The following is a 26583-nucleotide window of genomic DNA, read 5'->3' on the forward strand; positions in this document are numbered from 1 at the left end:
ATTTAATAAAACTCTAATAATACTCATTGCTGGCAAAGGTTGGTAGTTAGATGATCACTCATATCAGTAGTGGGAATAAAAATTGGTAAAACTTTTCTGGAAAGAACTTTGACAGTATTTTTCACAAGCCTTTTTAAAGAAGTCGTGTATGCCTTTTGAGCTTGTAATCCCATTTCTAAGAATCTTTGTTAAAGAAATAATCAGAAATGTAGAAAAATATTCATGTTCAAAGGTGTTCACTATAGAAGTATTTATAATAGCAAAAATTAGAAACAACTTAAGTAGTCAACAAAGAGGTAAGAGAAATGGAAAAGCCATAGAATGGAAATATTGTACAAGCATTTTAGATGTTTCAGAAGAATTTTAGTGACTTATTAATATGCTCATCATATAATATGAAGTGAAAGAAGGATATAAAACTATATAAAGTATGATCTCAATTAATGTCAAACACAAAGAAAAAAACAGGTGGTTAGAGTATAGGTCTTTATGCCCTTTTCTGTTTTCCAGAATACTCTCTGATAAACATAAATTACTTTTCAATAAAAAATCCTTTTAATTAACTTGTAATTGAGAAATATGAGTAGAGCTAGTGCACATCATTTTGACCAAAAAGTTTTCCCTAATACGGGTGATCTGAAGTTATATTGGGTTGGCCAAAAAGTTCATTTGGTTTTCCTGTACGATGGCTGTAGTAGCACTTAGTTGTCTTTAACTTCATTCGAAACAATTTTGTTAGATTGTATTGTGACAGCTATCGTATCAGCATACATTTAAAAAAAAACTTAAAATTGGTGAATTTTTGTGTAGCCATTTTAATATTGAAGATGGAAGATAAAAAGCAACATTTTCGGCATATTATGCATTATTATTTCAAGAAAGGTGAAAATGCAACTGAAATGCAAAAAACGATTTGTGCAGTGTATGAAGAAGATGCTGTGACTGATCGAACGTGTCAAAAGTGGTTTGCGAAGTTTCATACTGGAGATTTCTCGCTGGACGATGCACCACGGTCAGGTAGACCATTTGAAGTTGATAGCGATCAAATTGAGACATTCATTGAGAACAATCAATGTTATACCACACGGGAGATAGCCGACATACTCAAAATATCCAAATCAAGCGTTGAAAATCATTTGCACCAGCTTGGTTATGTTAATCACTTTAATGTTTGGATTCCACCTAAGGCGAAAAAAACCTTCTTGACCATATTTCCGCATGCAATTCTCTACTTAAACGTAATGGAAATGTTCCGTTTTTAAAACAAATTGTGATGGGCAATGAAAAGTGGATAGTGTACAATAATGTGGAACGGGGCTTCCCTGGTGGTGCAGTGGTTGAGAATCTGCCTGCTAATGCAGGGGACACGGGTTCGAGCCCTGGTCTGGGAAGATCCCACATGCCGTGGAGCAACTGGGCCCGTGAGCCACAACTACTGAGCCTGCACGTCTGGAGCCTGTGCTCCTCAACAAGAGAGGCCGTGACAGTGAGAGGCCCGCGCTTGCCACAACTAGAGAAAGCCCTCGCACAGAAACGAAGACCCAACACAGCCAAAAATAAAATAAATTAATTAATTAAAAACAAAAATAACGTGGAACGGAAGAGTTTGTGGGGCAAGCGAGATGAACCACTACCAACCACACCAAAAGCTGGTCTTCATCCAAAGAAGGTGATGTTGTGTATATGGTGGCATTGAAAGCGAGTCCTCTCTTATGAGCTCCTTCTGGAAAACCAAACGATTAATTCCAACAAGTACTGCTCCAAATTAAACCAATTGAAAGCAGCACTCGACAAAAAGCATACAGAATTGGTCAACAGAAAACACATAATCTTCCATCAGGATAACGCAAGACCTCATGTTTCTTTGATGACCAGGCAAAAACTGTTACAGCTTGGCTGGGAAGTTCTGATTCATCTGCCATATTCAGACATTGCGCCTTTGGATTTCCATTTACTTTGGTCTTTACAAAATTCTCTTAACGGAAAAAATTTCAGTTCCCTGGAAGACTGTAAAAGGCACCTGGGACAGTTCTTTGCTCAAAAAGATAAAAAGTTTTGGGAAGATGGAATTATGCAGTTGCCAGAAAAATGGCAGAAGGTAGTGAAACAAAACGGTGAATATGTTGTTCAATAAAGTTCTTGGTGAAAATGAAAAATATCTTTTATTTTTACTTAAAAACTGAAAGAACTTTTTGGCTAACCCAATAGGATTGTATTTTCAAGTTAGTTTTAACCTCAGTTGTTTTACACTTAGGATATGGTTTCCTGTATCTTGACATACATGATGTTGAGGTTCCCAGGCTAGCCCTCCTCTCCTCCTCAAAAATATCTTGAAAGAAGAGTCATATTTGTGTAGGTGGTACCGGTGTCCCAGTGCTACCATCACCTCTTTAGTGGCCAGTGGGTCAGTGAGTAGCCCTGTGACAGCTCTGTCTTTCAGAAAGAGTACTTGCCTGTTATTCGTAAGGCTGGTCGTTGGTATATAGAGCTTTTTTTGTGAGTTGAATATTTGTATCTTGGTAAGTGCTTTTTTGGTATGGAAAAGTGTAAGTGTGAATTTCTATCTCACTTTTGAAAAATTTTGTAAGGAAAAAATTAAAGATCAAAGTTTGAATTTTAATTTTTGTGATAGCAGTATTCAGGATGTATGAATATTAAAATGTCATGAAGAATTGTGTCTTTTATTCTTTTCTAATTATATACTTCCTAAATGAAATTGCAGTAGTTTCAGCATGTACCGTTAAGCATGATGTCTAGTTTTTTTTTTAAATGTGCATGGTGGGCTTCCCTGGTGGCGCAGTGGTTGAGAATCTGCCTGCCAATGCAGGGGACACAGGTTCGAGCCCTGGTCTGGGAAGATCCCACATGCCGCGGAGCAACTGGGCCCGTGAGCCACAATTACTGAGCCTGCGCGTCTGGAGCCTGTGCTCCGCAACAAGAGAGGCCGCGATAGTGAGAGGCCCGCGCACCGTGATGAAGAGTGGCCCCCGCTTGCCGCAACTGGAGAAAGCCCTCGCACAGAAACAAAGACCCAACACAGACATAAATAAATAAATAAATAATTATTTTTTTTAAAAAAATGTGCATGGTAATTCTCGTATATACAATATACAAAAGCATGCAAAAATTTAACAAAGTATTTGAGCATATTTAAATTAGGAAAATACCAGGCAAGATGTTTCATTTTGTAAACTGCTTCTGTCCAAAGCATTCTGTATATTATCAGAATGAAAAATGACAGCACTTTGTCATCTGTTCAAACTGATATTGCACTGTTTGCAATGACAGCTGAAAAGGCCCACAGGTGCCATATAAAGAGGTGACCATGTTGTCATATTTCATTTCGGCATCCCTCTGCAAAGCCATAATTACCTAATTAGGTTGTTAATTAGGAGATTAGCATTTCACTGTATTGATAGAATGCTCTTTACCGGCGTGGGGCTAGATACAGATTTGTCTGCCCTAATTTATAATCTCTGCCTTTTTTGTGCTTATTTATTTGCTTAAGATCCTGATGTGGGGCAATTCAGTTTACCTGAGAAACAGTTTGTTTACAAGCTAATGAAGCTTTGATCGTAGGATTAAAGTTGCTGAGTTAAAATATGAACAGAATAAAAAAGGTGGTCACATCCCCAAAATTCCGAGTTGGTATAACTTGTGTTCTCATTAGCATAGGGAACAAGCACATGATAAGAATTGAAATTGTTGGTATTAAGAAAAAATCCAAAATACAAAAATGAAGTCTGAAATGTGATAGAGATTTATATATATCTAAACTAGGCGAAGGAAACTAGTTACCTTTAATAATAAATCTCTGTCACTTGTACTTGAGACATAAAATGTGTTAAGTATTTTTAATGTATTTCAGAAGCTGAAGCTTGGTTAATGATTTCAGAACAAATATATTCAGTCTTCAGTTTAGACTTCCTTAGATAGTCATTATGCATCAGGGTTTATTTCATTTGTACCTTCTGATCATTAGTTGGTGCTTGGAACATTCTCTTCCCACAGTCTTTGCAGTCCTGAGTGCTTATGGAATTTGAAGTATTTCACAGTAACCTTCACTTGGTGAGCTATTTGGAGTTAAGTGGTGTTTCTATCAAGTGTGTGGACATTCTTTTTTGGGGGGGAGAAGTGGGCTGGCAAAAAAAAATTTCCACTTATTTTTACTCCAGTGCAAGATTTGACAATAATGTTTGTAATTTGCATTATATATACCTTTACCACTCTTTCCAGTTAAGGAGATTGAAGTCCTAAAACTGAACAATGTTAGGAGTACCATTCCCACTGGGGTAGTAGTTTACCTCCTTTTGATTATATTTAGTATTAACGGTTAAAGTTGTAGAAAGTACATGTGTGCTTAAGCCCTTTTCCCCATGGTTGTTATGAAAAATTGGATTTGGCTGTATCTGTAATTTTCTTCAAAATTAAAAAAATATTAAAAAATATTTTATATGAGGAAAATATTACATGCAAAATGTTCCATTTAGTCAGTTAAGTTTTTTGCTTAACTGCAATCATTCACTTATTCAGTCAGCATTAGCTGAATATATATTAGGCATTAGTCATATGTCTGGGAATCGAGCAATGAAAACTACAGGCACGGACCCAGTGCTCGTGGGATTTGCAGTCTAGTAACGGAAGTGCAGCGTAGTTTGAGGAGTAAAGCCTAGCGTGAGAAGTGTTAGAGTAATGAGAGTCAAGGTGAGTATGGAGGAGTACCCACCCTAGACTTGATAAGGTCAAACCTTCCAGGCAGGTGCTGTCTAAATTGGGATCTGAAGGGTGAAGGAGAAAGTGATGTTTAAGCCAGGTGGAAGGAGAGAAAAAACTGTTTTAAAGGCTGGAAGAACACTAAAAGTTGAGAATGGCTAGAGTAGAAAGAACAAAGGGGATAAATGGAAGATGGGGCTGCAGAGGAAGCAAGTTCAGTTATATTAAAGAGTTTGGGACGTTATTGAAGGGTCTTAAGACAAGTTAGGAAGCAATTGCTGTAGCCTAGGTGAGAGAAGGTGGGATTGGATAATGGAGAGAAAGAGAATGAATGAAATCTAGAGAGAGAAGAGATGCATAGTATTGGCAATTAAATGGCGGTAGGCTTCACAGAAAGGAGTCAAGGATTCTAATTTGGACATTCTATTTGTTTCCTAATTTTAAGTATGAGAATATGTGTTTAAGTACCTCATAGAGAAGAGGTCCATGAGTCTTACTTTCCAATATGACCCCAAAATATACAGTACTAGCAACTAGTTTTCTTTTTGGTGAATTGGGGAGAATACTAGTATTTGAGTGTCACTGTTGGGCCCTACCTTGTGAGAGCAGCTTTGTGAGGTATGAGATAATGTCTTACTGAGGTCCAGAGGAATTGTGACTTTGCCAGTTTTCTCAGCTACTGGGTGGTAGAATTGGGAGCACACACAAGCTTTCCGAAGCCTTTATGTTGTCTGTCATGCCATGTTGTCTTCCTTGTTGTGTCCCCCTCCCTTTGTGTATCCCGAAGTGAAGAGGAGAATTACTCCCCAAGGACCAGTAGCTCAGTAGGTTGCTGACAGAGGCGTAGTGTAAACTCTGTGACTTCCCAGGCCCAGCTCTGGGGTGGATTAAAGCAGTGTCTGGTGCTTTGGTAGGAGAAGCTGCGCAGTGCAGGAGTGCTTGCTTCAACAAAGTCACAAGTTCTGTTGTGTTTTCTGGCACTAGGCTTTAATCTCCCTCAATTAGAAATGTAGATCGGCTACCTCCACACAAGGTCACTAATGTATAGAAAGTTCTCCTCCTTTCCGCAGGGGAAAAGTCTTGAAATCTCTGATTTTTGGGTGAGGAATTTGACTTCTCTTTGATGTAATCAACTTGTATTACAAATTGTTTAAAAAAATTTTATGGTTACTGTCGCCAGTACTGTTCAATTAAGTGATTTGTTGGTATCCTTGTGTTGGAATCACCTGAACTAGAAGAAATTCTAGGGTGCAGCATGGATTCTAGCCTCTCTGTGTTTCTACCCCACCCCCTTTTAAAATTGAGATATAACTCATGTATCATAACATTTACCCTTTTAAAAGTGTACACTTTAATGGTTTATCACCCCCAAAGAAAACCCATACCCATTAGCCCTCACTCCTCATTTCTCTCTCCTCTAGCCACTGGCAATCATTAATCTACTTCCTATATCTATGGATTTGCCTATTCTGAACCTTTTATATAAATGAAATCACACAATATGTGGCTTTTTGTGTCTGGCTGCTTAGCATAATGTTGTCAAGGTTCATCCATATTGTAGCATATATCAGTACTTCATTTCTTTTTTTTTTTTTTAATTTATTTATATGTTTAGTTTTGGCTGCGTTGGGTCTTTGCTGCTGCACACGGGCTTTCTCTAGTTGCCGTGAGTGGGGGCTACTCTTCGTTGTGGCGCGCAGGTGTCTCATTGCGGTGGCTTCTCTTGCTGCGGAGCATGGGCTCTAGTAGTTGTGGATCACGGGCTTTAGAGCACAGGCTCAGTAGTTGTTGCACACGGGCTTAGTTGCTCCGCGGCATGTGGGATCTTCCCGGACCAGGGCTGGAACCCATGTCCCCTGCATTGGCAGGTGGATTCTTAACCACTGCGCCACCAGGGAAGTCCAGTACTTTATTTCTTTTTATTGCTGAATAATATCCCATTGTATGGAAGTACCACATTTTGCCTATCCGTTCATCAGTTGATGGAGGTTTGGGTTGTTTCCACTCTTTGGCTATTATGAATAATACTGCTGCGGACATTCTTGTACAAGTTTTTGTGTGAGCATATGTTTTCAATTCTATTGGGTGTATTACCTTGGAGTGGATTACTGGGTCATACGGTAACTCTGTTTAACAGTTTGAGGAACTGACAAATTGTTTTCACAGGTGGCTGCACCATTTTACATGCCCTCCAGCAGTGTATAAGGTCTGCCGCCTTTCTGCTTCCACTTTCTTCAGGCTTTCTATTGCTCTGGTCTGGGCTGGAAGCAACCCTAGGCATTCCATGAGCCCTTTTGTCTTGATAAATGGGAAATTCTCCAGTTTTATCTCTTCAACTACATTCACTCTACAAGCATATGTGTACCAGGCCTTATATTGGACGTTAGTGACAGGAAGCCAAATAAGGCTTCTAGTCCTTTCTTCTCAAGGACTCCACAATCCAGTAGTTGGAACTTCTTACTAGGACATGCAGGGAGAGGGAAAAGCCAGTGAAGAAAGTACAGTTGACCCTTGAACAACATGGGTTTGAACTGCACCAGTCCACTTACATGCGGATTTTTTTTTCAATAAATACAGTACGACAGGATCTGTGATTGGTTGGATCTGTGGATGTGGAGCCATGGATACGGAGGAGGGAGGGCCAACTATGGGACTTGAGCATCCACAGATTTTAGTATCTGCGGTGGTCCTGGAAACAATCCCCCAGGTTTACTGAGGGACGACTGTAACTGCTTAGATATTTGTGAATTTCCACAGCACAGATCCTAACTTTAGAATCTAGGCAAAGGTTGAGTTGATTTTCGGAGATTTTCGGGGATTTCTTTTTCTTGGCTCATCCTTTAACTACAGTCATCCTTCTGTATTTGCAGGGTATTGGTTCCAGGACCCTGAGGATACCAAAATTCACAGATGCTCAAGTCCCTCATGTAAAATGGCATAGTACAGTCGGCCTTCCATATCCTGGGTTCTGCATCTGTGCATTCACCCAACCAACCAAATTCGATCTGCAGTTGGTTGAATCTGCGGAGGCCGAACCTGCATATACGGAGGGAGGACTGTTTTGCTGTTCCTTGGGTTTTGTCACTAGGTTACTGCTCGTTTCCTTGCATATTTTCTCTGGGTAAGCTCATTCACATCCATGGCTTCATCTGTCATTTATATGTTAATGTCTTCCAAATTTGCTCAGATCTTTCTCCTAGGCTTCGTGTTTGCCTGTCCTTCATGTGTCACTTATATGTTGTTGTCCCAGATTTGCTCAGACCTTTCTCCTGGGCTGTTAGGTTTGCATCATGATGGATCTCTGTTTGGGTAATCCATAGACATCTCAAGCTCACTGTGTCTGAAACATAGTTCCTCATTTCCCCTCTCCCTGTTAAGCTGTTCCTGCTTTTCAGTTCACAGTTTCGTTTGTTGGTGCTATCATGCAAGCCGTAAACTTTCGCCTTCTCCTTAACCCTCCACATCCACTCAGTCACCAAGTTCTACCAATTTTATCTCCTAAATATTTTTTTAAACTATTTCTTAAGTTCATAGGCCTATCTTTCACTGCCTTACTTTGGATTTCATCGTCTCTTCCCTGAGCTGTAGTCACAGCTTCATAACTAATCTTGTGTCTTGTCCATCAGATTAATTTTCTGTGCAACTGCCAGAGCAGTCTCTCTGAAATGCTAATCTAAACAGCAGCTTTGAACTCCTGGTAGTTTTAGTTGCTAACTACATGTTCTGCTGTATGTTATTTTAGTGCCTTTTCTCTTTGAAAAAAGCTGGATGAATGAATCATCTTTGAAGATTCATTTTAGACCAGGGAATAATAGCAATAACAATAATAGTAAACATTTGTATAGTGCTTACCATGGACCTGGTGCTTTTATACACACATAACATATATGAATTCTTTCAGTTCTCACAATAATCCTATGAGATAGGCACCAAAATTGTTCCCATTTATAGATGAGGAAGCAGAGGCACAGAAATTGTTACTTTCCCTAGGTCCCATGGTGAGTGAGTGGCTGAGTCCAGATTTGAACCTAGGCAGTCTGATGCTCTTAGTTTCTTCTGTGTCCCTTTTCCCAACCTTCCTGATTCCCTCCACTTCCCCTACTCCAAAGGTTAGTTATCTTCTCCCTGCTACTGCAATAACCTATGCATGGCCTGATGTTAATCTGCAGTTCATAGGACAGATCGGGAGTACATTTTATTTTAAACATTTTTTTTTTTTAACCAAGTAAGTACATCAATCAAGCTAATTGTTTTTTTTTTAAATTAATTAATTTATTTAATTTTTGGCTGCGTTGGGTCATCGTCGCTTCACACGGGCTTTCTCTAGTTGTGGCGCGCGGGGGCTACTCTATGCCGTGGTGCGCGGGCCTCTCATTGCGGTGGCCTCTCCCGTTGTGGAGCACGGGCTCCAGGCCCGCAGGCCTCAGTATTTGTGGCACGTGGGCTCAGCAGTTGTGGCTCGCGGCCCTACAGTGCAGGCTCAGTGGTTGTGGCACACGGGCCCAGTTGCTCCGCAGCACGCGGGATCCTCCCGGACCAGGCCTCGAACCCGTGTCCCCTGCATTGGCAGGCAGAGTCCCAACCACTGCACCACCAGGGAAGTCCCTAATTGTTTTTTTTAAATTAATTAATTTATTTATTTTTGGCTGTGTTGGGTCTTCGTTTCTTTTTTTTTTTTTCCAAAGGAAAGGTTGCAATTCTTTTTTTTTTTTTTAATTAATTAATTAATTAATTTTATTTTTGGCTGTGTTGGGTCTTCGTTTCTGTGCGAGGGCTCTCTCCAGTTGTGGCAAGCGGGGGCCACTCTTCATCGCGGTGCGCGGGCCTCTCACTATCGCGGCCTCTCTTGTTGCGGAGCACAGGCTTCAGTCGTGCAGGCTCAGTAGTTGTGGCTCACGGGCCTAGTTGCTCCACGGCATGTGGGATCCTCCCAGACCAGGGCTCGAACCCGTGTTCCCTGCATTGGCAGGCAGATTCTCAACCACTGCGCCACCAGGGAAGCCCCCTATTTTAAACATTTTTGAACAAGGAGCCAGCATTATAGACTATTTAATTGCCTGCTCCCTCTTGCCCCTATCTTAAGGTGACTAAGTTGGAAGTGATCACTTCCATTACCTTGATCTTAGTCACCTCTGTGAAGCCTTGTCTGAGTGTCCAGTTTCATTTAGATAGCTTTCCTTTGTGTTTCCATAGTACTTTGTTATATAGAATCCTCCAGCATTGCTCTCATCCTTTATTGTGACCATTTATGTACTTTTCTTCTTGCTTGACTGTAGGCCTTTTGGGGATAGGGACTATGAGTTGTTACTTTATGCTCCTAATTCCCAGCATGTAGTAGGTATTCACACTTGTTGAATTTCTTGAATGAACAGGTAAGTCCGACCCATATCTAGACTAGTGAGAGAAGAGGATTCAAAGTGTGATGAAATGGACTTAACCTGGAAATTTGAGGCAGCATATAATAGCTGTTCCAAGCAGGGGTTGTGGAGCCAGGCTGCCTAGGTTTTATCTTGGCTCTACCTCTCACTAGTTATGGGGCCTTGGGCAAGTCTCTGCCTCAGTTTACTGATTTGTAAAACATAAATAGTAATAGAGTCCACCTCTAACAGTTCTGTAAGTGATGTAAGTGTAAATAAATAAGCAGCCTTCTGGAATCAGAGAATTAATTATTCTACTTGAAGTGTATTTTGTGAAACACTCCCACCCTAACTGTATAACATTATAGGCAGAATGAAGCCAGTCCTGCTGCTCTATCCTCATGTTGGATCCATCTGGTAATAGTTTTTTTAAAAAAGGTAATCTAGAAGATATAAAAAATACTTGGCAAAGTTAGTGCAGTTTTGTTAATAATAATAACAGTTACCATTTATTGAGGTTATGAAAGTGCCATTCAAATGAAAGTACAAAGCAACTTTCACAGTCACAGAAAAATAGTTTGGGGGTTATCTGCTAGTTTAGATTATTTTATGCTGTCCTTCCTTCATTAGGAGTTGAATAAATGAGTTTGATAGTTGACAGCTTATTTTCCCTCCAAACAAATGTAGCTAGAGCAGGAAGAGTCAAGAATATTGCATCTTGGATTTGAATAGTGCTTTTTTACTTTTTGTAAGTATCCCTATGAAGTGGATAAGTAGCACATAGATAATGGATATTTCACTGCTGAGGGAACAGAGGCAGAGGCCCCTGACTCCCTTGAAGTCATCCCATAGCTAGTCCCTAGGCAGGCTACAGGCAGTAACCTGGAATTCCAGATGTGTTTACTAACTTTAACTCTTGTAGTTCTAGGAACCAGTTTCCATACATAATAGCATTTTTTAGAAGAAGGTATGATAGTGCTCACTCAAATCAGTCAGTGTGGTTTACCTTTGAGAGGGTTTGCTGCCAAAATCTTGATGCTATTAAAATCTTTGTCAAAAAAGGAATTCCTCATACCTCTGTTCTTAGAGTCTGAACCACGGCACCGTGATATAAGTAAAACATGCAGTGGAATTCTTCTGGCCTTTGAGGGAAAACAGTATGAAGCAAAAACACACAAAACTTTTTACTTGAACCCTGGGTAAACACCCAATTACATCTTCCTCCTCCACCTCCTCCACCTCACATGTGATTGGAATAGAATTTGAGAGCTGAAAAGGCCCTTCTTATAGTTCATCCTCCCCATTTAACAGATGCAAAAAATGGACTGATGTGTAAAACAAGTTTAAAGAGTTTTAAAGAGGTAACTTGTCCAAGGCCAGGTAATTAGGTCCCTGGTAATTAGGGAATTGGAAGTCAGATTTCCTGAGTGGTGCTTGCAATAAACTATGTTGCTTCCCTCAATTGATGATGTGGTTAACCTGAGAGCCAGGTAAGTGGAAACATAACTATTGAATTCTTCTACTTGGTTAAGCAAACTTCAAATATTGAGGAGACAATAAAAGGAAAATAAATCTTAGACTGTAGCAGGAGAGCTATCTACTGAACCAGCACCATGGATAAGGGCCCTTTTTTTTGCCCTTTTTTTTTTGAAAATCATGGCACCACCCTTTGGTAACAGGAAAGATTTGTTTTGTCTGTTTATTCTACACTGAGCCCTTGCTGGATGCCAGCCACTTTCTACTAGAAACTGGCAGTACAGTGATGATAAAGACGGTGTGCTTAAGGAGCTGAGAGTTTAGAAGAGAAAACCAACATACAGACAGTCATTATTTTTTTTTTTAAAGTGTGATTAGTTTCTTTGTTTATTCATTCATTCATTTATTCATTCCTTAACAAAGCAGCCAGAGAGCTACTTTTATTTTTTTATTATTTAAAAAAATATTTATTTATTTATTTGGTTGCACTGGGTCTTAGTTGCAGCAGGTGGGCCCCTTAGTTGCTGCTTGCGGACTCCTTTAGTTGTGGCTCGAGGGCTCCTTAGTTGCGGCATGCATGTGGGATCTAGTTCCCTGACCAGGGATTGAACCCAGGCCCCCTGCACTGGGAGCTCGGAGTCTTAACCACTGCACCACTGGGGAAGTCCCCAGAGAGATACTTTTAAAATGTGAGTTAGATCATATTGCTGCTCACAGTCTTCCGGTGATTCTCCTTTTTACTTGGAATTAAAGCAAAGTCCTTAGAATTGCCTGTGAGGCTCTACTCACTTTTCCCCACTCTTCAGACCTCATCCTCTACTACTTGCTTCCTTGCTGGGCTCCTTGATACTTAGTGCCCGGCATACTCCCGCTGCTTGGCAACACGCTTCCCTCAGAAATCCACGTGGCTTGTTCTCTCATCTCCTTCAAGGGTTAACTCTCAAATGTCACCTTCTCAGTGAAGCATCCCTTGACTACTTTATTTACAATTGCAGCTATGGCTCCACCTGCCTAGCATGCCCTAGCTCTCTTTTCTGTGCTACTTTTCTCCATAGCATTTCTAACTTATTGTATAATTTAATTCTCTATTTTGTTTGTCTCCTTCATTACAATGTGAACTCCATGAGGGCAGGATTTTCTGTCTGCTTTGTTTTCTGCTGTACTCTCTGCATCTAGAATAGTGCCTGGCACACAGGAGGCATTCAATAAGTATTTGTTGAATGAATAAATTCAACAAACACTTAGCACCTATTACTAACAGGCAATGTGCTGGATTAATTATTTGGTAGAAGTAGTGATGAAGTGCAGTGCAGTGGGACCACATGGGAGCAGCTAACCTGGTCTGTGGGATTCATCAGGGAGGTTTCCCGAGAGAAGTGACCATTGAGCTGGATTTAGAAGAATGAGTAGGAGGAGGCCAGGTGACAGTCTTCAGGTCAAGTTATAAGTTTGGAGGAATGTAACTTGTCTTTATTGTAGCAATTTGAGCTGTGGTTCTCCATAGGGTAGGATAAAATTTCAGAAAACAGATGCTAGGAGTTGAACTTTGTTTATTAGCACCTTCGAAGATTTGAGCATAGATTTTAGTAGCAAAGTTGTATATGTATGTATTAATCTTGGTATTAATGAAACCATTCGGGGGTTGGAAATAACCACAGGTTCAGTGGCTTCAAACAACGCATCACTGCAAGGTTTCTCAACCTCCGCATTATTGATATTGACATTTTGGGGGGTATAAGTCTTTGTTGTGGGTGCTGTCCTGTGCATTGTATGATGTTTAGCAGCACCCTTGGCATCTACCCACTAGATGCTAATAGCACCCACCCCCAGTGTGACAACCAGAAATGTCCCCAGACCTTTGCTCAGGGGAGCAAAATTGCCTTCCAATTGAGAACCAACACATTAGAACCACTGTATCACTGTTGGTGAGGGTCTAGGGATTTCTGTCTTTAACAACTTTACAAATGATTGAGGGAGAGAGATATATATATAGATATATATAGATATATATATACTTTAACAGAGTAACCACATTTCTGAATCTAGAATTAAAAAATTTGAAATTGGCAATTCCTTAAACACGATATTCATACAACTAACTGTATTAAAGGTAGAAATAAAGTGCTTTTAAAACAGTTTGCGGGGCTTCCCTGGTGGCGCAGTGGTTAAGAATCCACCTGCCAAGGCAGGGGACACGGGTTCAAGCCCTGGTCCGGGAAGATCCCACATGCCACGGAGCAGCTAAGCCTCTGCGCCACAACTACTGAAGCCCGTGTGCCTAGAGCCCATGCTCCACAACAAGAGAAGCCACCACAGTGAGAAGCCTGCGCAACACAATGAAGAGTAGCCCCCGCTCGCCGCAACTAGAGAAAGCCCGCGCACAGCAACAAAGATCCAACACAGCTACAAAGACCCAACACAGCCAAAAATAGATAAATAAATAAGTTTATAAAAAAAAGACAAAACAGTTTGGACCCTGGGAATTGGAGAAGGGTTCACAGAGGAAGAAATATTTGAGTTGGACTTAGAAGAAGGTTTGTATTGGAGGATAAGGGTACATCTCACACAAAGGAGGTATCATTACCAAAGGCTGGATTGTGTTCAGGATACTCCTGGGAGTTGCCTTCTGGGGAGAAGGGGCAGATGAATGAAACTGGGTTGTAAAGAGCCCTAAATGTTGTATGTGAAGGTGAAGGGGTTTAGGCTGTTTTCCTGCACTATTTTCATTTCTGTTGTTGCCTAACAAATTACCACAAACTTAGTGGCTTAAAACAACACAAATTTATTCTCTCTCAGTGGGTCAGGAGTCATGGCTTCAGCTAGGTTTTCTTTTTTTTTTTCCTTTTTCTTTTTTTCTTTCTTTCTTTTTTCTTTGGCTGCGCCACGCAGCTTGTGGGATTTTAGTTCCCTGACAAGGGATTGAAGCCAGGCCCCCAGCAGTGGAAGCGTGGAGTCCTAACCTCTGGACCGCCAGTGAATTCCCTCAGCTGGGTTTTCTGCTAAGGGTCTCAAAGGGATGAAATTAAGGTGTCAGTGGACTCCAGCCTAAGGTCCCCATTTCCTTGTTACCTGTTGGCTGCGACCACTCTCATCTCCTAGAGGCTGCTCTCAGATTCTTGCCTTATAGTTCCATAACATGGCTGTTTGCTTTTTCAATACCGGCAGGAAAATCTCTGGCTTAAAATCTCTCTCCCGGGTTGCTTAGGATGAAGTCTTATATAACAGAGTAATCAAGGGAATGACTCTTCCATCACTTTTGCTATACTCTTGGCTAGAAGCAAGTCAGGTTCCACCCACACTCGAGGGAATAACACAGAGGCATGGATATCAAGAGAAGAATTTCTGGAGCCATCTTAAAATGTTGACTACCATTTGTACTTTTAGCTCCATGAAGGCAGTAGCCAGGTCTTTTCAAATTTTTTTGCTCAGCATTGTGTCTCTGGTGCCTGGCACATAGTAAGTGCTTTATAAATATTTGTCGAATGAAATCAATGGATGGTAGCGGTTGAGTGTTAATTATGGTTTCAGCTCTTACACTGGTAATTTCACATGGAGAAGCAGTCTAGTTTCTTTGGCATTATTCATTTCTTTAGGTAAAACTGTAAACATTTTTACCTGGAATCTTAAAGTAAAACCTAAAATTATTTGTTTATCATAACAAGTGTCAATCAAATCTGTTATCTCAGAGAGACAACACCCATTGGAAAAATAATTTAGGGCTACATTGCACCAAACTGGCAGATTTCTTGTAACAGCCAGAAATGACGGCAGCTTTGGAGTTGTGGAGGTGGTGGGTAGTTAGGTTGTCTGAAGTTTCACAGCTATTGCTAATAACAATAATTTCAAATAACTAATAAACAAGTATTTAAAAATACTGGAAATACTGATTGTTTTGTAATAACTGCTTCGTAATAGAGATTTTAGTCTAAGTTGTGCTTAGAACTTTATATATAGTTTGGTGTTATTATTAATTATGGTTTTTCTCCATACTTGTCATAGGAAACATTTTGAGCAATATTTAGATCTTGAGTTATCTGTTGATAAAGGACCATTTTATCTTCAGAAAATCAGGTATTTCTGACACCAAAGTCTGTGTTTTTCCAGTAGACTTTGCTGTTCAAAATGGGGTTATGAGAATCTCAGTATGTGCCAGTCGGTCCTAGAAGCCACAAAGTAAGCAAGGCACATCTTCCTGGACTATCAGTTTTAGTGACTATATTCAAAGGTAAAATATTTTTTTCTATTAAAACAAATACAGGTCCAGTATGTTATAGGATAGAATGCAAAATATGAATGAATTCTAAAAATAAATTTCTTCCAGCATGTTGCTTTACGTGGCTCCCCCTAGGTTCTCTCTTACCTTGATTTATGGTTACTCTCCTCTGCCCTTCAGGTGTGTCCGTGGACAAGTTTGAGAGGCACTGTACTGTACCAGTCTCCCTTTAACTGGATCTTGGCAGATGGTAAGATTCAGAGACATTTCAGGTGGAGGTTAGTGGTACAAGGAAAGAAAAATCAAGGGCCAGGGTCCCTTTCCCTCTGTCCGCAGGAGATATTTGATAGGAGAGGAGACCTGGTCTCCTGGTAGATTGGTGAGGGTCTGGCTGGTCCCAGATGGCCTCAGTCACTCATGGTGGGGGGTGGCATCACAGTAGCTGGAATGATCGACGGCTGAGCCTCTCTGCATTTGGTCTTTTATCCCGAGCTTCTTCCCATGATTCAAATATGGTCCAAAGAGGACTGTAGCAGAAGCTGCAAAGTCTCTTGAGACCGAGATTCAGAAGTCCCACATTACTTCAACTACATTCTGTTGGTCACAGCAAATTACAAGTGAGCCCAGTGATGGGAGGAGCTGCAAAGACTCAAAAATCTACCAAGTGACCTTGGGCAAGTTACTTAATACCTTTAAGCCTTAATTTTTTTTATAATCTATAAAATGGGGGTAATAGTAATACCTACTTTCTGGGGTGGTAGTAAAGATGAAGTATGTTGTTACCTGAAAAGTACAGCTGATAGTAAGAAGCTCAGTAATTGTCATCTATTACTGTTCTCCTTGTGTTTTTGCCTAATGAAAGCCTGCCCATCCTTAAATGCCACCTTCTTCCTTCCTAAAGCCTTCTGTAACTTTCTTGTCTCTTGGAAAATATATTGTCTTAGTGTCTTATTTGACGGTTAGTATATTGCCTTATATTACTGTTATGTATGTACATGACATAGCTCATCTGCTGAAGCTTGTAAGCCTCTGGAGGATGCAGGCCAGTGTTCATGTACTTTTTTGTAGGAGTCCCAGTGCCTAGTTCTCAATGATGTTTAGTGAATGAATCCCATATTATTTGAAAGAAGATACATACATTTGTTTTCTGTTGTTGTACTTTGGTCTAGTAAGTACTTTTAGTCAAAGTATAGAAATAAAAATGTGAAGGGAAAAATTAAACTCTCCAGATATAAGGTCTCACTATTTACTGTTTAATTAAATTAGGCATATTCACGTGGAGAAGATTTTAATTCCCCGAGGGGAAAAAATGGCTCAATTGTACTCTTCTAAAAAATAAGTGAAGATTTAATTTAGAGTTAAATTGGAGAGAGTTAGAAAAAGAGATTTAAAATCAATAAAGTGCATTTTATTTTAATGGTCATTTCACTTATTTTCTAACTCCAGGGGTTATGAATTCTGAACTTTAATTAGATCAAAGAACTTTGAAATCTTAGTAAGAAACAGGATCTGTTGGTTTTTATAAATGTACGTAATAAAAAGGCTTTGTTTTTCTAACTTGTGATCATTTCTTGTTGTGCAAAATAAATGTGAGTGCTTCTATAACATTCTTAAGGAAACTTGTGTAGGAATCAGGTTCAACTTGCCTAATGCTAATAGCATGAAGTCGGGGTACAGTGTGGAAAGGTAAAAAAAAAAAAATCTTGCATCTGCTGTTACATGTTGTTAACTCCCTCAGCAGACGTTAAATCATTTCAAGTACAATAATAGTGTGGGAGGTAAATTAACTAACCATTAACAATCTTATAAATACACAATTAACATGCCAACATTTATATGACACATTGATGGGGCAGCAGTAATTTTTGATTAGGAGTTTGCAGACCTTTGAGAAGCCCCAGGCTGTTGCTTATTCAGACAAGTTTTCACAGATAGCAGGTGAGGGCAGCTTGAAGTCTGTCTGGCAGAGGGAAGTGAGTGTGTAGTGTTTTGAAAGTCCAGGAACAACCACTGGCTGGACTTGAGCATTTGAAGTCACGTTGCCATCTTAGGTCCTTAGGGAGTGAAGAAGTATAAGGAGGGCTCATTTGCTTCTGGTGGGGTTATTTAAAGAGACAGAATATTTTAGGTATGGACTTTGTAGCTGAAGTTGCATGAATTTTTAGGGATTTTCAGAAAGGTACTTAGACCTAACTGGGGATTTAAAGTAAACCCTTCTCTGTGGTTTCAGGTCAACAAGTAGATGATCTCTGGAGTTCATTTCATGTGTAAAATTTTATGAGTTTTTATGAGTTTTAGTTTTGAACAATTATTAAGTGTGCTGCTTATTTCTTGCTGTTGTACAAATCACTGTTGCATTAGTGGAGGGAAGGCTAAGGGTCTAGTCTACTGCATAACACATTTACTGTCTTACATCTTTCAGAAGGACCCATGGGGGAAATTTCTCTCAGGCCCTGGAACTCAACAACAGGATTTTTAAAAATCATGTTTATTATAGCTGTTGTAGTTTTTGTTCCTCTTTGTTTTGAGAGGCTATAGAGTGGTTAAGATCCCAAGCTCTTGGGTTTGATTCTTAGTTCTATTTACTTATTAGCTGTCTGGCTTTGGGCAGGTTTCTTACTTTGCCTCAGTTTTTTCATCTATAAAATGTGGGTAAAAATAGTTACCATCTTATGGGGTTATTTTGAGAATTATATGAACTAATCCATGTAAAAAGGGAAAAACAAGTCTAGCTTTTATAATAAGTTATGGTTAGTTATTATCATTGCTTTTTGCTTCTGGGATTCTCCATTCTACCTGCAGAAAATGTACATGGCATGCACTGGCTTATGGATTCATATTAAGTTACTTCTCTTTTGCCGCTTTTCTCATCTACTTTTTTACTGTGTTGTACCTTATGTTTTTTTAATAATACATTGCAAATAAAGTTTGGAGGGTGTATGTGTATAAAGTTATTATTACGAATATACTTATATTAAGACTTGATACCCATTTAAGCCTACTAAAAATTTACTCCCCTGTTAGGGCGTGCTCCAAGTTACCACAGGCAGGTTACATGATCATTAATGAACACAAATCAAATGGTTATGTGAAGTGGTAATAGCATTCAAGTTGCATCTGGAACCACACTTAGCGTACAGTAGGAACTTAATAAATATTTGTTGAATGAATGAATGAATGAAGTATAAAAGGAGACCATCCAGTACGTTAAAAATGGCCATGTCATTTTGGGACATCTCTTACTATCCTCCCACTCTCTGTGGTTGTCCCTTTTGCTTCCTTTTTTTTTTTGGCTGCGTTGGGTCTTCGTTGCTGTGTGCGAGCTTTCTCTAGTTGCAGCGAGTGGGGGCTTCTCATTGCAGTGGCTTCTTTTGTTGTGGAGCATAGGCTCTAGGCATGCGGGCTTCAGTAGTTGTGGCATGCGGGCTCAGTAGTTGTGGCTCACGGGCTCTAGAGCACAGGCTCAGTAGTTGTGGCGCATGGGCTTAGTTGCTCCGTGGCCTGTGAGATCTTCCCGGACCAGGGCTCGAACCCGTGTCCCCTGCATTGGCAGGCAGATTCTCAACCACCACACTACCAGGGAAATCCCTGCTTCCATTTTTAGTGAAACAAATCTTTATGCTTTGAGGAACCTGGAGTTAGAAAGTGGGAAAATCTGAAAAGTAGGACATCTACTAACAATCTAATTATTGTTTATCTGATAGCTTAATGGTATATATTAAAAAGCACTGACTATCTCAGAGAGTCAAGAATTGGTGACGTTCAGGGAAGGCATTCAAGGCCATTTGTAAAAGTGAAGAGCAGCATCTCTAAACCATGTCTGTGAAACTCTGTTATACATTGATATGTTTTAGTGTTTCTAGAGGAAAAAATGTTTAGGGATCAAATAAGTTTGGAATTTGGAATATATTACGTTACTAGATTCCTCCCTCTTGGAGATTCACAATGTATAATACATTAGTAGTTTAAAAACTTTGAGAAGTGCTGTAATTAAACAGCAAGAAAAAAGCCTATTTAAATTTGTTTAATCTGGCATTTCACAGACATTAAAAAATTGTGGTAAAGTATGTATAACATAAAATTTACCATTTTAACCATTTTTAAGTATACAATTCAGTGGCATTAAGCACATTCACATTGATGTGCCATTAATACCATTCATCTCCGGAAATTTTCCATTTTCCCAAACTGACACATACCTATTAAACACTTACTTCCCAATTCTCCCCTCCCCCCAGCCCCTGGGAAAGACTATTCTACTTTCTGTCTCTATGAATCTGACTACTCTAGGTACCTCATATAAGTGGAGTCATGAAGCATTTGTCCTTTTCTGACTAGCTTATTTCATTTAGCGTAATGTCCTTAGGGTTCGTCCATGTTGTAGCATGTCTTAGAATTTCCTTACTTTTTAAGGCTCAATAACTTTCCATTGTATGTGTGTACCACATTTTGTTTATCCATTCTTTACCAAGTATTTTTAATTACTGTGTAGTATTCCGTTGTATGTATGTGTCCTGGCGTATGCAGTGTTGATGGATATTTAGGTTACTTTCAGATCTTCAGTATTACAATCCTGAGATAAATATTTTTGCAGTTATTTCCTTAGAGCAGATCCTAGAAGTGGGGTTGTCCAAAGGGTATTCATGTTTTACACTTTGATATATACTACCAAATTACCCTCTAAAAAGTTCCAATTTTCATTCCCTCTTATAGTGCACGAGAGTGCCCATTTCTCTGAACCTCTGCCAGCATTTGGTTTTAAAGATCTTTGATCTTTGCACAGCTGATCAGAGAAAATAACTTGCTTTTTTGTCTGTGTTCGGAATATCTTTGTTTGAGAAATCAAATCTACCTTCAAATGATAATTTGCTGCTGTCCAAGTGATTTAAAACGTATTCTTTTGGTTGTGAAAAGTAGTTTTGGAATAAGTTGATAGTGACAATTTTGAAGGGTGACAATTTTGAAGGGCACATTGTAGAGAAGCTCTTGTACCTGTATTAATTTTTTTAAAAAGCAATTCTTTCTTTATAATCACACTTACACACGACATGCTCATATATGACTTACCTCTGAAACAAAATTGTGTAGTCCTTGGAAGTCAGACAGCAACATTTATTGAATTCCAGCTGTGTGTAAGATTCTTTGTTGCCAGAAAGGATATGGTATTATGGCCCCTGTCCTTGTGGAACTTACAGTCTGAATCCTCAGGTACATTATAGGAGGTGGAAAACATGTTTCCCAGGGCAGTCCTGTGGGAGTTCCCTGTCAGAACTGGAACTGAATAAATAGTTGTTGAGTGATTCATACAGATTCCTCACTGTATGAAGTCATAGTGTGCTAATAGAGAAGACATCTGCTCATGTTAGGGTGTTTTGGGGGCCTCTGTTCTGTTAGGATAGTTAGGGAGTTGGTATGTGCCTTCAGAAGTGCTTGCCCATAACTCTTTTCTTCATAAGAGGTGATGGAACGGTTCATTTTCCTGAAAAAGATTCTGTTGAAAGTACCCCAGTATAGTTTTGCCGCTTTGTCCTTTGACTTTTTGATGCCAGAACACCCATTAAATATGTGGCTTCTCACTGAAAGCCCTTGTTTTTGCAGGGGAGAACTAATCAATATGAAGTTGAAAACACCTGGCCTGTGCTGGTGCCTAGTTGCCTTACTTTCATGGGGAAGATGCTTGTCGTGATTGCTACAAAGATGTTTGTTGATCTGTGATTCCATGGTTCTGTTACAAAACAAATACTGTCATAACTAAATCTATGGTTGTATACATGTCTTTGTGGTTATATAAGAACTTATTTTTACAAGTGAAACTTAAACACTCCCCTTTATTTCTGTAATTTTTTTCTGATTAATACACTTAAAGTGGTGGGCTGACATTAATGTTTCTGCGACTAAATGTCTCAGAAATTTGACACTTAGAAGAATCCCATGATATTAGGAAATATACTAAGTCTGTATTAGGGTATAAACTTTTTGACTCAGGCATACCTTACTCACCTTTGCATTTCCTATTAGCTTCAGTGTAAAATAAGTACTTAGTGAATATTTAAGGGAAAAAATGAAAATTAATGTAATTCACTTGATCAGAGATGCCCCTTAGTCAAACTTCCTCTTAATCTCAGTATCTTTAAGATCCACCAGGTGAGGTTAATAGAAGGATATGTTGCCAGACAAAAAATTTAAAAACTTCAGTTAGCTATAATGATTTATTAACTAGATTTCCCCCTATGTTCCATTTCTAGAAGAAACAAATGACAAGAAAATCTGGTGTTCTAGGTCTTTCTAAAAATAAATATCTTCTAGGACTGTTCCTAGGAACATAGTCAGTCTACTGTTCACATTCCTTGCACTTCATAATGGTTTTAGAGGAGCAGGGAGGTGACCCAGATGACCTGCAGAGTCCTCTGTTACAAAGGAAGCACGCACTTACTTTACCTGCTGTGAACTTAACGAGAGAAGGATAAATTGTTGATATATTTTAGGATTATTTTAAACAAGAATTGAAAACTGAAGTTGGTAATGATATTTTTACCATCAGCATCATCATTATTATTAATAACAGCTAATTTTAAATTATGTACCAGCTGTTCTTTTGAGCATTTTACCTACATAATCTTCTATATATCCTTTCTTCCCTGCAATTCCCATTTCATAAATGAAGAAAGAAAACAGGCTCACTGAGGTTAAAGTTATTTTGACCAAGATCACATAGCTAGCAAGTGATAGGGCCAGGATTTGAACCCAGTTCTGCCTATAGGCCCTTAGGTTCCTAACTACTATTCTGTAATATTTTATATGTTGAGTATTCCCATTTAACTGAGGGGGTACCATTTTGTTCCCAGAATAAACATCATTACAGTTTTAACAGGATTCAGGAAGCAGTTCTTATAATTAGGTTTCTAAAATAAGAAATTAATCTGGTAGCAGACAAGTTTGATTAATAAGTTTTATTTTAAAAGCACAATACTATCTTAAATCAGAAGGAAGGAAAATGTATTTATTGAACAAAATTACTTTGGTGGTCCATTTTTGTAAAATTCCTGGTAACTCAGAAAGCATTGTCTGTGCCCTTTTAGGCATTTCACAACCATATGGCAGGAGGGGGAAATGTAAACTGAAGAAATACGGTTTCATACTTTAGCACATCATTTGAGGAAAATACAGCTTGTTCCCCCATGACCTTATAAAGTAATGAGAAGACTGCATGGGAATGAAGGGAGAAAGAAAGGAAAATTTATTGTTTTAACAGTGGTTATGTGCTTTGAATGGCCTAAGGAGTTACTGTTACTTGTTTTGTAAAAGAGTAAGCCATCTTCTCTGATACCATGGAGATCTCATTGACTAGAGCGGTAGCCCCTAGAGCTTATAAGGATTTCCTTTCAGCTTAGACTTAATCCTTTTAAGCTCCTAGCTACAGGGACAAATGTTGATTTTCAAGGTAGCATTTTACCACATTGAATTTGTTTGAAAAATGATTCAGTCATTTTCTGCCTTATTCTTAAATGTTGCTGTGTACATCGTGTTTCTAGGTAGGTGAGCCCGTGAAACAATATGAAGAGAAGAAAATAGCCTTTTAAGGAAATTGGCCCACAGAAAGGATGGCCTTCTTGGACAATCCAACTATCATTCTAGCTCATATTCGACAGTCACATGTGACCAGTGATGACACAGGAATGTGTGAGATGGTTCTCATTGATCATGATGTTGACCTAGAGAAGATTCATCCTCCTTCAATGCCTGGAGACAGTGGGTCAGAAATTCAGGGAAGCAATGGTGAGACTCAGGGCTATGTATATGCCCAGTCAGTCGATATTACCTCAAGTTGGGACTTTGGTATTAGAAGACGCTCAAATACAGGTAAACATTGCCTTTTAGTCATGTCTTCTGAGCTTTAAATCAGTAAACAATCTTATAGAATAATGCATAACGTTGGCCTAGGTTTAATGGGGAAAGTTACTGTGCATTAACAGGAATGTGCGTGTATTACACTAACAGTGAGCCTAAGCTATCTCTCCATCTCTGCGACTGTGAATGGAGAGAGTCTCTGGAATGATGCTGTTAGAAGGAGGTAGACAGAAGAGGGATAAGGAAGCAGACAGAGGAAGAATAGGTGAAAAAGTGGGCTATGAGAGGAGTGTTGGGTGTTCTGTTTCTAAAAAGTGACTGTGTAGAGAGGAAAGTGGACTGTTTTGTGTATCTTCACAGAGCAACATTATTCCCAGTAGGCAGACTACCTGGAGGCAGATTTCAGGTTGACATGATAAAGAACCTTTAATACAGAGAGCTGACCAGCCAAGGGTGCTGCTGCCCGAGACAGTTCTTGCCCTGGAGGAACTGTAGGGGGGTATGGGGTTCGGAGGGAGACAACTGAATATTTGTTAGGCCTGCTTTTAGTAGGAATTCCTACACTGGGTGTGAGATTAGAAAAGGTGCCCCTGTTTTTGATACATTACCTTTATTTAGTTGATCTCTACCCTTTGATAATTGTGGCTTGAAAATGCTCAACTTTGGCATATATCTATTTAGTCGTTAGCTTTGAAACACTTATCATTCCCCTTTTCCAGCTTATGTTTTTTGGGAGCATTTCAAGGGCAATGTGATAAACCAAGTCCTTTACTTAGATAAATTATTTAGACTTTATAATCTAGTTGTTCAAATATGACAGGGTATTCTACAAAATAATTTATTTTTTTTAGATAATCAAAAAATATAATCTCCTTATCAGTAGCAATAACCTGCTAACTCCCAGGAAAAGTAACGGCAGGATATATAGTAGAACATTGAAAATATTTATATGTTTATTTTCACAGTCCAAATGTAAAATGTATGTAAAGGAGTACTGCAGGTAGAGCAGGATACAATTCACAGTGCAAAGCATGTTAAGGTTTTGGTTCAGAATTCAGCATTCTGTGACATCTACAAAGAATAATTTGCTCTCGTGATGAAAACAATTAATAGCATTTCCCAGTATCTAAAGGAACTTTTATCAAAATAGGATTTGAGTGAAGGTTTGAATATAATTTAGAACCATTGATTCTCGGTTCTCTAGTTGAAACTGACTTCCTTGCAAGTTATTGAGATGATATCTTTTATGACAGGTTGAATGGATTTCAGTAGGAGAATGCCGCTAAATTGAGAGCTTTATGATTATATTACTTTGGCTGTACCCTTCACATTTATTAATTGCAATTGAATGTATTTTTCTTCCGTGGAATTTGGTTAGATATAGTGACATTGTCAGAATGCTTTTGCCAGCATAGTTTAATTTTCTGGCAAGATTAGTTTCAGTGTTTCCCTACCACAAGGCTAAGGCAGGAATGTAAGATTTCCTATCTTGGAAGTGGTTGAAAGAAAACTTTATTTTATTTATTTATTTTATTAGCATTGAGCCAGGATAGGAAGTTGAAGATTAGCAAGAGGAAGCTAATTTGAAGAGGTGGCATCAGTTGTGACTTTCTTTTCCATTGTAGTCTCCGTGTGCAGCAGTTGTTAGTGTATGCTGGACAGTATTTCTTTAAAAGATCAGTTCACTGACTTTTGAAGGTTGATCAGCCAGCGGTAATATAATCACAAATGCACAATTTTAGATGACGCTTTTGTTATTGTTGTTGGAATTTCTTAAGCTAGTACTTGGATGCTAATAATTAATTAAGATTGTGAGGTATCCTAGTGACCAGGGAATTTACTTTCTAATCCTTTCAGCATATCTTAATATTTTGTATAAGAAAAATTGTTCTTTTTAAGATTTGACTAATGTTACAAAGATACAAATCATTTATTTTACTACCTATAAACTGTTTCAGCCCACTGAAGAAAAGCTATGCTAATTTATATAGCTTTGACATTTTATAATTTTCATGATTTTTAGATAAAGGATTTTATATTTAAAACTTTAATAGTCTAGTCTGAGTTCATTTATCTTTAATTTTTGAAACGGGTAGAGTAATTCATAACAGTAATTTTATTCCTGTAATGTAATATTCACTTCAGTTCATTTGTGCATTAAAATTCCTTTAAGACCGTTATTAATGATTTATATAATGAAATGTCATATTAATCACAGAAGTTTTCACATTTTATTATTCTCTTCCATGTTAATACTATCTTTATGATCTCTATTAATGTTTTATATCCTCTAATTTCAATTATAAATCAAGAATATTTTCATGTTTTTGTTGGTATTTGCTTTTCAGGGGTGCCATCTTTAAAATTTTATGACTTTTTCCCTACATATGCAATATAAAACATCTTTATTCATATAAAGGTAGTTAATTATGTCTTTGTTTATAGTAAACTTTCATTGACAAACTTATAGTTATAATATTTCTTTTCAAGCTCAAAGATTAGAACGACTCCGAAAAGAGAGACAAAACCAGATCAAATGCAAAAATATTCAGTGGAAAGAAAGAAATTCTAAGCAATCAGGTAAATCGAAATAATTTTAATTATTAATTTGAGATTTATATATTTAGTTTATATTATTATATAAGAGCTTTTATTTTTAATTCATCCTTTTAAATCCTGTAGGCAGATACCTCTTGTGTTTTAAGCTTTGAACTCTTTGTCACTTGGGTGCCTTGGCCCGCTGAAGCTGTGTGTTCTTTAGGTCTTGTCTTTTTGGCCACTCCTCCTCCTGGGTCACAAGAACTGATGAGTGCAGGGCATATTTTGTAGAAACTGTTGTGCCAGTACCTTGTTCTTAGAGCCAGGGTGTACCTATGATTTGGATGGGCCTCTGGATTGTAGATCCCTCCTGGCAGTTGTAACCTAGACTTTCGCTTGCCTCATTAGCCCCAATAACAATCTTTTTTGCATATATGC

General features: G+C 38.7%; 1 protein-coding gene across 2 annotated transcripts in view; it reads left to right on the forward strand.

Annotated features, from left to right (window-relative positions):
* Positions 1-26583, forward strand: part of MAPKAP1 (MAPK associated protein 1) — a 238225-nt gene that overhangs the window by 6726 nt on the left and 204916 nt on the right. For both annotated transcript variants that reach the window (XM_061199926.1, XM_061199927.1), the window contains exons 2-4: positions 15940-16009; positions 23292-23619; positions 26098-26187. In XM_061199926.1, coding sequence (XP_061055909.1) covers positions 23361-23619; positions 26098-26187 — 349 coding nt within the window. In that variant the 5' untranslated portion in view covers positions 15940-16009; positions 23292-23360. The remainder of the gene's footprint in view (positions 1-15939; positions 16010-23291; positions 23620-26097; positions 26188-26583) is intronic.

This window comes from Eubalaena glacialis, chromosome 9 (assembly GCF_028564815.1).
Source record: "Eubalaena glacialis isolate mEubGla1 chromosome 9, mEubGla1.1.hap2.+ XY, whole genome shotgun sequence".
Taxonomy (NCBI): domain Eukaryota; kingdom Metazoa; phylum Chordata; class Mammalia; order Artiodactyla; family Balaenidae; genus Eubalaena; species Eubalaena glacialis.